General features: G+C 49.1%; 3 protein-coding genes across 3 annotated transcripts; 1 reads left to right on the top strand and 2 right to left on the bottom strand.

Annotated features, from left to right (window-relative positions):
* Positions 1-3,234: 3,234 nt before the first annotated feature.
* Positions 3,235-3,492, bottom strand: F5891DRAFT_942271 (uncharacterized protein; the record flags this gene model as incomplete). The annotated part of the gene is made up of 1 exon (XM_041374403.1): positions 3,235-3,492. A coding segment is annotated over one exon (258 nt), but the record flags the coding sequence as incomplete, so codon positions are not given.
* Positions 3,493-3,552: 60 nt separating this feature from the next.
* F5891DRAFT_975664 (uncharacterized protein) lies at positions 3,553-3,951 on the bottom strand (the record flags this gene model as incomplete). The annotated part of the gene is made up of 1 exon (XM_041376546.1): positions 3,553-3,951. One exon carries the CDS (start codon positions 3,949-3,951, stop codon positions 3,553-3,555), a length of 399 nt encoding a protein of 132 aa, XP_041231811.1.
* A 4,759-nt stretch (positions 3,952-8,710) lies between these two features.
* On the top strand, positions 8,711-10,943 carry F5891DRAFT_1182464 (uncharacterized protein; the record flags this gene model as incomplete). Its single annotated transcript, XM_041366169.1, has 8 exons — positions 8,711-8,857; positions 8,911-9,107; positions 9,191-10,070; positions 10,114-10,250; positions 10,302-10,586; positions 10,643-10,742; positions 10,798-10,824; positions 10,884-10,943. The coding sequence occupies 8 exons, from the start codon at positions 8,711-8,713 to the stop codon at positions 10,941-10,943; spliced, it is 1,833 nt and encodes a 610-aa protein (XP_041231810.1).
* Between the last annotated feature and the right edge of the window lie 1,885 nt (positions 10,944-12,828).

Here is a 12,828-nt window from a genome sequence, read left to right as displayed (position 1 = left end):
ACCTTGCGCCGGTTGTTGCGGTGCTTTTGCCGCCGGTGCGGTAGCGCTTGGATATGGCGTCAATACCGACGTCCCTACGGTTTCAGGGCTTACTGTTCCCATTCCTGGAATCAAGAATTTGGCGGCTGCGTCTACATCTGCAAAAGGGTAAGGGTCGCGCGGGTGGTGATCTGGGAATTTGATCATTAAGCGCATGCGAAGCAGCGCTTGGATATTGCTCGGAAACCCTTCTAACCACATGCGGTTCCGTTCCGCCGTACCTATGTGATCCTTCGCAATCAAGGAATCAGCAATCTCCCTGAAGGCGCGGCGGTAATTGCCGAGCTCGGTGAGCGAAGGCATTGGTAGAGCCGCGTGTTTGCGCGTTACCGACTGTAGGTCGGATACTGCGTAACGCTTCTCGCCTTCACAACCGGGATACATTTCCTTTACCTCCTTAATAAAGGCGTTATAGTCGCTTAACTTTGCCTCCGGCATTCCGGACCAGAGCGCGCGCTCGCTGTTAGGCAAGTAGCGGATGATACCCTTGATGCGATCGCCTCCGACGAGGTTCGCGTCGTCGGCGCACGCTTCATAATCCTCGATAAATGCAAGAAGATTTTCCGCCGTGCCGTCGAACTTCGGCGCTTTGTCCGAACCACGAATCGGCATTCTGATAGTTGCGGCCATTTGGATAGGTTGGGATTGGGGTTTGGTAGGTTGAGGTTGGGCTATGATGGGTGTTGGAAGTATGACGTTTGAAGGTCCAGGATGACCAAACTGAGGGATAAATATGGCGGCGCGGTTCCGAATAGAGTTCGGCCCGATTAGGGGTTCCGTTTGTTCTGTTTTCACGATAGGCGCTGCGCTTGCTGGCGGCGCGTGTATCCGAGATGAAGGTTCTTCTTTTACAGTCGCGCTGGATATGGTTAGCGGGGTAAGTGGAGACAAAGGAATAAAGTTCGGATCTAGGGGATTTTTAGGCGTTTCAACAAATGCGCCAGGCGGCAGGTTGCGGGGATGGTCGTGTGATTCGAATTCGTCCGAGGATTCGCCGTGTACTGATTCTCTGGGCGATGGCGTTACTGGCGATGCGGGTGCAAACGGGTTTGGTGTTAATAGGGATAGATTGGGGCGCGTTGGCTCCGAGAAGTTTCGCGGCCGATTATATTTGACCGGAGTCAAAATTTCCTGAATGGTGGATAAGCGCGAAGAGGCGACCGCTCTTCGAAATTCTTCCAAGACTTCGTTTCTTGCGACGCGTTCTTTAGTAGGCCTGAGTAACCTACCGGTTTTCTCAGATGATCCCCTCGCGGTGGGCTCCAGTTGTAGAAGAGGAATGGAAAGTGGGTGAAAATAGGTGGTGTGAGATAACTCAAGTAGTCCTCGGTGAGCGAGATATACGTCGGCCCAAGGGGATTGCTACTGAGAAGGTTCCTCTAGGTGTATAAACGGAGGGAAACACTGAACCGGGCGCTTGGTCAAGCCTGGTTAGGCGCGCGACAATGAGCGAAGCGCGAGCGAACGAAAGCGACGTGAGGCGCCGATGAGCGATAGCGGCCGACGACAGATATCGGCGCGCGACTTATACGGAAGCGCGCGCTTTAAGCAGAAGCGATGCGCGCGGGGGTGATAGAGCGCAGCGACTCTTAATGAGTCAGAATACTAATTTGACAGAGTTTCTAGTAGAGTACGGCGACGGCGCTCGTATTGTACTTTGATACCCTTTCTAGTTTTTAGAGGATAACTTTAGACTTATAGTCCAACGACGTGTGGGCAGGAAAAGATACCCTTACACAGTTTATGTACGTCTATATATACTAAGTAATGATAAGCGCTGTCAAGCGCTAAAGCGAGCCGAGAAGCGAAGCGGACGCGAGATAATATGTAATAAGGGTTCATAACGGAAACATACGAAATATGACCATAAGTGCCGGAGATATGTTAAATCAATGAAAATAGAATCGGAATACGCACCGACGAACCGAACGGACATGGAATGGATGGATGGAGGACGTGCGACGGAACCAAGGATGTGCGCGCCGATGCGCGACTAAGAAGCGACCGGAGCGCTGGCGCTTGCGAGCGGCCGACAAAGCGCGGGGGCGCGCTGCGTGAGGTATGAGTCGCGCTATGTGAGGAAGTGGTAGTAAGAATGGGATTTTAGACCCCTGCAAGGCCACAGAGATATTAGTCTCTACAACGCACCAGCGAATCAGTAAGGACATGGGATGAATGGACGGACAATAGTGCGAAGACCTAGGAGAAGGCGCGCGAAGCGCGCATAGCACGTGTGCAGGTAAGGCACGCCTAAGTGCGCGCGAGTCCGGATAAGGCATGCACAAGACTGGTCCTTAGGATTAGAGCTGTAGCATATAGGAATGTATGGGTAAAGGCCGGATATTCGGCATTGAGACGCGCGAGTCTCTACACTGGCTTAGGCTTGCCATATTTCAAGCCTAGGCCATGAGCCCAAGCCAGCCCAAAGCCGTGGCTTGAGCCACACTAGGCCGCGGCTTCATGGTATGCAAAATTGTAGACTCGTAGTTTAGTAGCACAAGAAAATACATGAAGTAACTAGTCAGAAAACTCATCATCATCTAAAATCAAAGCATCCCAAGCATCCTCCTCATCTGCAACATCAGTCCTCTCCTCACTGTCAGCTTCCAATTCAGAGTCATCACATGCCTCCGACTCCACAAGAGAGGATGGTCCAGGCTTGCGAAAGAGAAGGTCGTGTCGTATTGCACATTTGACACATTGGAGAGCTTCCACAATGTCTCCTTTAAGCTGGTTCTGTCGTTTGCTGATCGTGATGCCACCTTGCAAAAATGCGCGCTCGCTTGATACTGATGATGACATGATGGATAGGTAATCTCGTGCGAGCGAGGCCCATACTGGATATCTTGGTGCATTTATCTTGAGCAAAATTGACATCAGTGCAAATTTTCCAAGTAGTGCAAGCCATAGTACGTACCCCCCATCATTGTATGGTAGATACACCTGCTGGTAGAGCCGCCTCAACAGTCTCCAGGTAGCTCATAAATTTGGCGCTCCATGGCCGTGATGGATCGCCAATCGAAGTAGGGGTGGGGTTCATAAGTAAGTCGTCCTCCGAATCACTGATGACTTCGTGGATGAGTGACTTGAGACCACCTGCCTTGCTTTTCTTGGACGTGGGCTGGGATGACGACAAAAACGTAGCTTCTTCATTCAGCTCACGATAACGAGCTTTGAACTGGTGGCAAAATCAGACTATCGACATACCTGATCAGTCGCGACAAGCCATTCAATGGCAGCTTGTCTGAACAACTTGTCAGAATACGGTACAACTCGTTTGGCCTTGTGTTCAGTGAGATGGGCATTGATCCTTTGCTGCGCAGCGTTCTCCTTTCGAGCCTTCACATCACCAGGTAACATTGATTTGAATGAATGTTGGTTTGCCCATTTGCGATACTTGCCAGAAAAATGGGCCTCAGCGTGGCGATGAAGGGTGGTGATTTCATTGACAAGGACACATTTTTTCCTATGAACGAGTGAGTGAATGAGTAGTATGAGAGTACAAAGGTAGACTTACGGACAAACACTACACTTTCGGTGTTTCTTCACTTTGCCATTGGCCCCAGTTTGCTCAAACGTCGCTCCAAAGAATGTGTTGATATCGGCAGTTTTGCCTTCCCGAGATGATCCTGGGTCCGCGATTGAGACATCGATGTCGATGAAGACCCCATCTCCGTCAACCAACTCGGGGGACTTCTCTGGGGCCTTCTGTTTCTTTCTACGAGGCTTAGGGTTTGTACGAGCATCCTCGCGGACCGAGTCATGGTCTTTGTCGACAGATTTGTTGTCTTCGATGTTGACGAAGGTATCATCAGGATGCAAGCGCTTGTTGGACGAGGGAATAACTGAGGAACAGATTAAGTTTGCGAAGGCAGCGAAGTTGAAGCGCCAGGCAAGACTGTAGAGGTGCATGGATTGCTGAATGTTTTCTTTTCAAGACCGGGGCAAATATCAGCGAGCTTTCAAAGATAAATAACATGACAACGGCGACTCACTGTGATCTCATTCTGACATACCTCATGGTATGATCGATGATTGATTCCCAGTGAAAATCGACAAGAATGAGGCAGATAGGTAGCGATACACGTCTAAGTACCAAATGATATAGATAGAAATCTAAATAATTCGAGATGGAAAAATGCAAATTGTAAAATTAAATGCAAAGTCCAAACTTGCGAGAAATTTGCAGTGTATTTGCTGCAAATGTTGCAAACGACACTTTGCAAATTGCAAAGCTACGCCTAGATTAACATTGCGATTGCGCATATACGCTTCCTTGATCGCGATCACACAGCTACATGAATTCTATAACCTCCGAGAGCCTCGAGGCTGGCATACATCGACTTGCAAACGGTACTGATACTTACATATGCGATTGTGATGCCTGTCTTCGGAAGAACAAAGGCAAGCCCAAGCGTGTACCCCGAACTACTTACTTCCGGCACAAACCCAACAGACTCGCTAGACTTTTTCCCCCACCACTTCCTGCACAAACTCCAGCTCCTATACCGGCGCCATCGTCTAGCAAGCGTCCTCTGGATGCTTCTGATCACCCCGAACAGCCACCCATATTGAAGCACAAGGATGATCGGATTGATGGCGCAGAAGACGGTGTGTTCATAACCCTGTGATCAATATCAATTTGCTGATATGAATAATAAGATTTTGATATACCTGAGGCTGCTGACAATATTCCAGGCCCTGACGCACTCGATGGAGCTTTCGATCACCTTGAGGACACCAATTTTGGTGATACGGGACCCGAGGACAGGGAGGAGGAAGAGGAAGCTCGTGTTGAGGAAGTGCAAGCTCGTGTTGAGGACACCAATTTTGGTGATACGGGACCCGAGGACAGGGAGGAGGAAGAGGAAGCTCGTGTTGAGGAAGCACAAGCTCGTGTTGAGAACACCAATTTTGGTGATACGGGACCCGAGGACAGGGAGGAGGAAGAGGAAGCTCATGTTGAGGACAATATACCCGAGAACTTCGATCAAGACATGCCCCCGGATGACGTCGATCTCGAGGGTGCGGACACTGACTTGGGAACCATGGGCTGGACGGACGAGGACTTGGACGAGCTACAGCAGATGGCATGCCTTGAAGATGCCCAGGATTCAATGTCATTCATTACTGCTCTCCGAAAAGCATCCCTAGACGACACACACTCTAAACTACCTCCAGACGCACTAGACAGACTTCGAAACCCTCCCCGCGAACTCCCCGATATGTCAGATCCTGATCTTATCCTTTCATTAAAATATTACTTTGCAAATACAACAATCGCTGCTTACAATCTTATCCGCGAGGCCACGATCGAACGACACCCCGAAGATGATGTATATAGTCATTACCGGGTTAAGCAAGCTGTCTGTGAACTTAGTGGTGTCGTCCCGATCGTTAATGACATGTGTACCAACACATGTCTCGCATTCACAGGTCCGTACGCCGAGCTCGATCATTGTCCTCGATGTGGAGAAGATCGATGGGACGCCAAAAAAAGCTCACCTCACAAGAAGGTAGCTCGGAAAACGTTTGACACATTTCCTGTTGGACCGCAGCTCCAGGCCCTATGGCGCCATCCAGACCAGGCAAAGAAGATGCGATGGCGCCAGGAGTACACCAACAAGATCATCGATGAATTGAAGACAACCGACGGCGTTCCGGAGGTATATGAAGATGTTCTTCATGGGAAGCAATATCTGGACGCGTGCCAATCTGGCAAAATTAAAGATGGTGATGCGGTTCTTATGTTCTCGATCGATGGTGCCCAGCTCTATGAATCCAAACAATCCGACTGTTGGATATATATTTGGGTAATTTTCGATCATGCGCCAGACGTCCGGTACAAGAAGAAGTACATACTCCCGGGCGGTATCATTCCTGGCCCCAAAAAACCCAAAAATCTAGATTCTTTCATTTTCCCCGGCCTACACCATCTTCGCGCAATTCAGACAGAAGGGCTTCCAATTTGGGATGGCGCGAAGAAGGCTCTATTTCAATCTAATCCCTTTCTCTTTGTTGCAACAGCTGACGGCCCCGGCATGGCATTTCTTACTGGCCTCGTGGGTCACCATGGCAGATTCGCATGTCGTCTCTATTGCGGACTCCCAGGGAGACACAAACCAGGTGCACCTACGTACTATCCTGCCCTACGTCAACCTGAAGGTACTGATCAACCTGATCACCCCGACTTCTTCATTGATCGGCTTCCCCTTCCCGGATCATTCGATTATGAACGGAACCTCAAGCGTGTGATCCGCTGTTCCAACATGGCCGAATACGAGCTTGCACGCCTCGAGACAGGCATTATGAAACCAAGCATCTTCTGCGGCTTCAACACTGACCGTATTTTGCTGGTGCCGCTGTGCTTTGGCTCTGACATCATGCACATCGCTGCCATCAATACCGGTGATCTCCTTCTACCCCTCTGGAGAGGAACCTTTAGAGCCGAGACTACGGATGATAAATCCACGTGGGCCTGGGCTGTTCTGACGAAGGCGACTTGGAAGGCACATGGATCTCTGATCACAGATGCAACACCCTTTCTGCCGGGTTCGTTTGATCGACCTCCTCGTAACCCAGCAGAGAAGATCAATAGTGGGTATAAGGCCTGGGAATGGCTTCTCTACCTGTATGGGATGGCACCGGCCACACTCTACGGCATCCTTCCTGAGCCCTATTGGTCGCATTTCTGTCGTCTTGCCCGGGGACTACGTATAATGCAACAATACCATATATCTAGATCAGATCTCATTGAAGGCCACCATCACCTTCTTAACTTCGCGGATGAATTTGAAGAGCTCTACTACCAGCGCCGGATCGATCGACTTCATTTCGTTCGACCATGGCTCCACTCGATCACACATATCGCTGGTGAGACAGTCAACAAGGGACCACCTATCTGCTCATCACAATGGACTATGGAGCGAACTATTGGCAACCTAGCTCAAGAGATACGACTACACAACTCCTCTGTCTACGCTAATCTCTCTCAACGTGCTGCCCGTCGTTGTCAAGTCAATGCCATCAAGGCTATCATACCAACAATCGAACCATCGGATAATGCTTCCCCGAAGGGCTCGTTGGATATCGGCCAGGGATATTTACTGCTGCGGCGAAGAGAGAGGACAGCTCACGCAGTACGTCCCTGTGAGGCCCAAGTACTACTTCGCTACCTGTCCGACAACAATGTTCATGTTACCTCCGCCCCTCTCATCACTCGATGGGCTCGTCTTCGCCTTCCAAATGGGCAAGTTGCACGGTCTGCATGGAAGGAAAATGCTATGTCCAAGCAACCAAGAATGGCACGCAATGTGAAGGTATGTTTTTCATGGTCACTCTATTAGTATTATACATTGACACGTACACTAAAGTTATTGATTGACGGCAAGACCACTGTTGCCGAAGTCTTATTTTATTTCAATATGATGCTTCACGACGAAGAGAAGACCTTTGCTTTCGTATCTGAATTCAGCCAGCCGCACACAGATCTATTTGAAAACTCGTCGCAAACGGTCTTTGCCTGTCGTTATCGTGGAGACGCTTCATTGAAACTTGTCGAGGTTCATACTATACAGTCTGTGGTGGCTATGATTCCTCATAATTTTCCGGGTATTGATGGCGTTCTTTTCTACCTCGTGGAACGACCAGGGTTGGACATTATAAGAATGAGTGGTGTGGAAGAGGAGGGTATTCTTGACGAAGAATGAGTTCAATTACTTTTTTATACGAGATGCAAGCATGTTTATTTATCTGACTACTGCATCACTAAAGAGCTTCTTCAAGTTCTCGTTTCATTGCACGAACCACAAGAAAATTCTTGTCTGTACGCGATCGATCGTACCATGCTTCATCCTCCTCCTTCGACACGTACTTCCAGTAAATTGATCCAGGCGGTGGTGGGCTTGGCGTTGCAAATATAGACTTCATATTACTTTTGGGCATGGAGAGAACTGGTCGGGTGATAGTGGACGAGTGTGCCATTGGCTCAGGTGGGTCGCTTTCAGGCTCGGTGACGCTGTCAGGATCGTTCACACAAGGAGGGGTGATGACTTGCTGTGGTGTTGGCTCAGGTGGGTCGCTTTCGGGCTCGGTGATGCTTTCAGGATCGTCCACATGAGGAGGGGTGATGACTTGCTGTGGTGTTGGCTCAGGTGGGTCGCTTTCGGGCTCGGTGATGCTTTCAGGATCATCCACACGAGGAGGGGTGAAGACTTGCTGCAGTGTTGGCTCGGGTGGGTCGCTTTCGGGCTCGTCAGGCCAGGGAGGCATAGTATTTGGGTGATGCCTTCAATATAAGTTGTTGAACCGAGATATAATCATATAATAGTGACTCACAACAGTTGCTGTCTGATCAAGTGTTCTTTCTCTGGATGCGCATGCCAGTATGCTGGGTTGACAAACATATCATCCGAGGGTGTCATCTTTGGTGTGCTGGAACGACTGTCTGAAAAAGATATGCTAAGATACATTAGTGATAACAGTGTTAGAAGTGATGGAGAACATACCTAGTATCAGCATCGTAGCCATCATTATCCTGATCAAAAGACATATCTAAAACTCGTTGAGTGGATGTAGGATGAATTGATGATACTATAGAATGAATTGGACTTAGTCCGAAGTTTCCTTTCTTGACTTGTACTGCAGCGCCCCTTCTCATCATACCATCATTATGCCCGACACAACGACTTCACTGACAGGATACGCCAATCTCCTCATGTCTCAAATTTCTCCACAACATTCTTTTAATTCACAACTTAATTCCGGCGGCTCACATAATTTTCAAAATACCCGGCGTGATTGCGATACCAATAATACCGTGAGTTCTATGATAGAGAACTTGTTACATTAATGAGATACACGTGTCATTAGTCTACCATGTTGCCCGAAGGGCTCTGGGCTCTTCTTGATCAGGGTCGTTTATCTCCCAATGATCCTGACGTCAACATGATCTCACAATTGAGGCGAGAGATATCGGAACTCCAGCACACAGTCGCCTTTCTCCAGTCGGAGAAAACACAACTCGTCAATGAAAACTTGTGTCTGAACACAAAATGCGAAACATTGCAGTAAGTTCCAGTCATATCATGCACATATATGCGCACCGTGTTTGCTGATGCGATCAATGATGTCATGGTATATCTTCTCTCAGGACCATACTTGTTAACAGTCGAGGTTCTGCCAGCTCGACTGCATCAAGTTCTTCTTTGTCGGTTGCAAGTGACAGTACTGCGGATCGAAAACCTACTCTTCTGGACGTCGCTCGTGAAGATTCTGATCATGACCTCAACGCAATTGATTACCCACTGGTCAGATCATGGACGAAGAAAGACTGGCAGGAGAACATGCTGTCAAGTACATCAGCCAATCCTGGATCCTCTGGGAAAAAGCGAGGAGCCACACGCATGGCACGAGGCATCAATGTAGCATGTACCTACCTGCAAGACCAAGCTGGCCAGCCGGTGTCTGCACAACGGGCAAAAACCATCCGTCTTTTCATGCTGTCATGTTTTCGACAACTCGAATCTCAAGGTCTCGCGCCCAAATCCATCGGCCAAGCATCGCTCAAAGTCCTACATTGGCTTATTCACATGCTACGCAAACATTACATTGAACTCCGTCTATGCGCTGACAATTGGAAAGCTATGAAATTAATGATCGACAACTATTCCCAATGGTACAACTACCACGTCGTCAAGAAACAAACTAGCGGTCATGTCAAGTCCGAAGACATAGAGACTGCCGACGATGACAACAACATTACCCCTCCTTCTTCCTCACCATCTGCGACACCTGCTGTTACCCCTCCTTCTTCCTCACCATCTGCGACACCTGCTGTTACCCCCCCTTCCTCATCTTCTTCAACACCTGCGGCTACCCCTCCTTCCTCATCTTCAACTTCTCATAAACGAGTTAACGTTGATATCGACCCTGTTGCAGAACCAGCGTTGAAAAGACAACGAGTCGAAGTGGAGGACCTCTCACCTTCACCTCTTTTAACTGGCCCTGATAATGATTTGTATATTGCACCGGTAAGTCAAATTTTCCTTCCGTTTTACTTATTAATTGTTGTAGATTATGCCACCTGCCTCACCCCGCACTGAGAACGAAATCCCGCGACACGCATCACCAGAACGTGAACCAACCCCACCTCCCCGTACCGACAAAGGAAAAGAGAAGGAAGTGATTACTGTGGAGGTCAACAATCCTCTGTAAGTGATCGCTCTATTGCTCATTACATTCTACTGATACTATTAATTTAGTTCTAATCTTGTCTTCAAACCTCGCCCCAAGCCAATCCCAAAGAAAGCTCCTGCCTCCATCGACTCTGCCACTTCTGGAACGACTAGCGCCGAGCCGACTATCATCACCCCTCCATCCAATGACCCATCGGATACCAACGCAGCTTCCCTCGCTGTCAAGATGGAACTCCTGGTAGCGACCCCCACGGAGCCCATTCCCGGTGCAATCAACTCGAAGGCCCAACCTGCAAAGAAGCGTCAGCCGAGCACAAAGCCCATGCGTGTGAGCTCGAAGATCACGGCGCGGTAAGATTTATCTATTGCGGTCACAGCAAGTAAGGCTAACACTATTATTATTATAGGAATCTTTGTGCCCTCGAATGGCAATCGAACGGCCATCAGAAAGAACCGGCAAGCGTCTTTGCAACCTACTGGAACAGTCTATCGAAGACTGACAAAGAGGTATGTCGTTTTTGTATTGATGTCATTTATCTACTGACTAGCACTATTATTGAAGGTATACAAGCACAAAGCGGCTCTACAGGTGCGTGGTTTTCATGATATCCGCGAGTATCTTCATACTAACAATGATTTGCCTTATAGCTCGGCTCGGCTGGACCCACTGAAAGGAACGGCGCCGGCGATGATGCAGACGAGGAGTAGCGGATGGATACGAGGCGGGATGGCGGGCGCGGGATGGCGGGATGTCGGGATGGCGGAGGCGGGCGCGGGCGCAGCGATACCACTACCTAACCATAGCGATACCTATAGATACATCATTCAATGGCATTAGATACCTATTCATCTCATCTAATTGGAACATTTTCAGCACATGTTTGCATCTAAAACCCATCTAAAACCAACTAAAATCGTATCGAAGCTCGTTTCGGTCTCTATCGTTTTTCGTCTCGAAAAGTCCCACTTTTCTAAAGAGGTCGAAACATAACGAAAAATTTCATTCCCTCATATTTTTTTCGATCTATATCTACACGTATCTACGTCATTCTTGTCGATTTTCACTGGGATTGATTGACTAAGAAGCTGATACCGGTCGTCAGAAAACAACATTAACATAAACAGAAACTTACATACCGAAATAGATTGCTTGCTAAGCCATGGCTTGGGCCGGCGGCTTAGGCTTTGCAAAATTGAAGCCTGGGCCAAAGCCCTGGTCAGGCCATGTCCTAGGCCTGGGCTGGGCCTGGCTGAATCAGGCCCGGCTTGGCCTGGCCCGGGGCTTGAAGCCGAGCCGGAACATCACTAGCTGGGACTTCCGTACTCGCTGGGGAGTAGAGGGGAGTCGAAGTCGACGATGAGGTTCCTGAGAGGGGAAGGGATAGGAACGGGGGGCAGAAGGAGGGAGCAAGGAGGGTATCTTCCGCGCGATGGGTCATCCGCGGGGTTGAGACCGCTAGGGACATAGCGTGTGAGGATGATACAGGCAGCAGTGTAGAAACAACAATACAGAGAGGAACAAAAGATGCTCCAAACTGTATCTAAAAATGTTGAAGGTCGTGCATTGCCTAGTCTGCTATGCTTGAGATGACAAGCGCATTCGACCCTAAAGGGGAAGCAAGTGGAGCGAAGATCTAGTGGTATGTGCTGAAGCGAAGCGCAAGAAAGCGCAGGTGCGCGCAAGGTACGAAGGTGTGGGAAAGCACGCACGCGTGCGGAAATGGTAGAGAGACTAAGCTTAAATGATAATATAATGCAATATAAGAGAAGAGAGATGCAAAGTGTAGACAAATAGATTTCTACTATGTTCTTCTAGGTAGATAGTGGGTGGAAAGTATAGTAAGGTAAGGTGAAAAGTTTTTTTGAAAAGTAAGTACTGCTGGTGCTTATATAGCGCGGTCATGTGGAGCCGAAGCGCTACCGAGTAGGTATGTAAGGATATATATGGGTGAGAGTCCATGATAAAAATAAAGGTGGAACACTATGCTAATAAAGGAAATGGAAATATACACACTAGGGAGCTTGGTGGACAGTGGATGGATGCATCTGGATGGCTGGCGCTATAGGGCGCACAAGCGCGGGAATGCGCGCGCGTGTATACATCGTGAAGTGCGGGAATGGTGCGCGCATGGCACGCGTTGCGCGGGAAAGCTGCACCTCATATAGGAATTGCTGTGGACAGTACACAGAGTGGTGCTGCGAGTTGGTGCTGTATACTCCCTTAGTGGAAACTGTCATATCACGCCATGAGAGGCATGAGTCTCTATAGCGGGTCTAATGGCATGGTGAACGCATTTAAAGACGGCGTTGGTTGCACGATTGCGGCTGCACCCCTTCCACCACCCTTCCACAACTCCTCTGTTATCTCTGTAAACCTTGAAACAAGGGGGTGGGTTTGACTGGGAGGTCTGGAGGATGCTGAGGATGAGGAGTTCGAAGCCGATGGCTTCGGCCCAACCGATTTCGCGGTTGTCGGCCTTCCACCCTGGAACGAGACGCCAAGCCCGCCACCACCCATTGACCCATATTGCGACTCCCATGCCCGAACTAGCATCTGAGAAGGCGTTGAGGTCAGTGACGATGCACGGCCCTG

The sequence above is a fragment of the Suillus fuscotomentosus genome (genome assembly GCF_016647785.1).
Source record: "Suillus fuscotomentosus strain FC203 chromosome Unknown F5891scaffold_5, whole genome shotgun sequence".
Taxonomy (NCBI): domain Eukaryota; kingdom Fungi; phylum Basidiomycota; class Agaricomycetes; order Boletales; family Suillaceae; genus Suillus; species Suillus fuscotomentosus.
The sequence above is the reverse complement of the archived record's forward strand: the minus strand, read 5'-3'. Positions and strand labels throughout refer to the sequence as shown.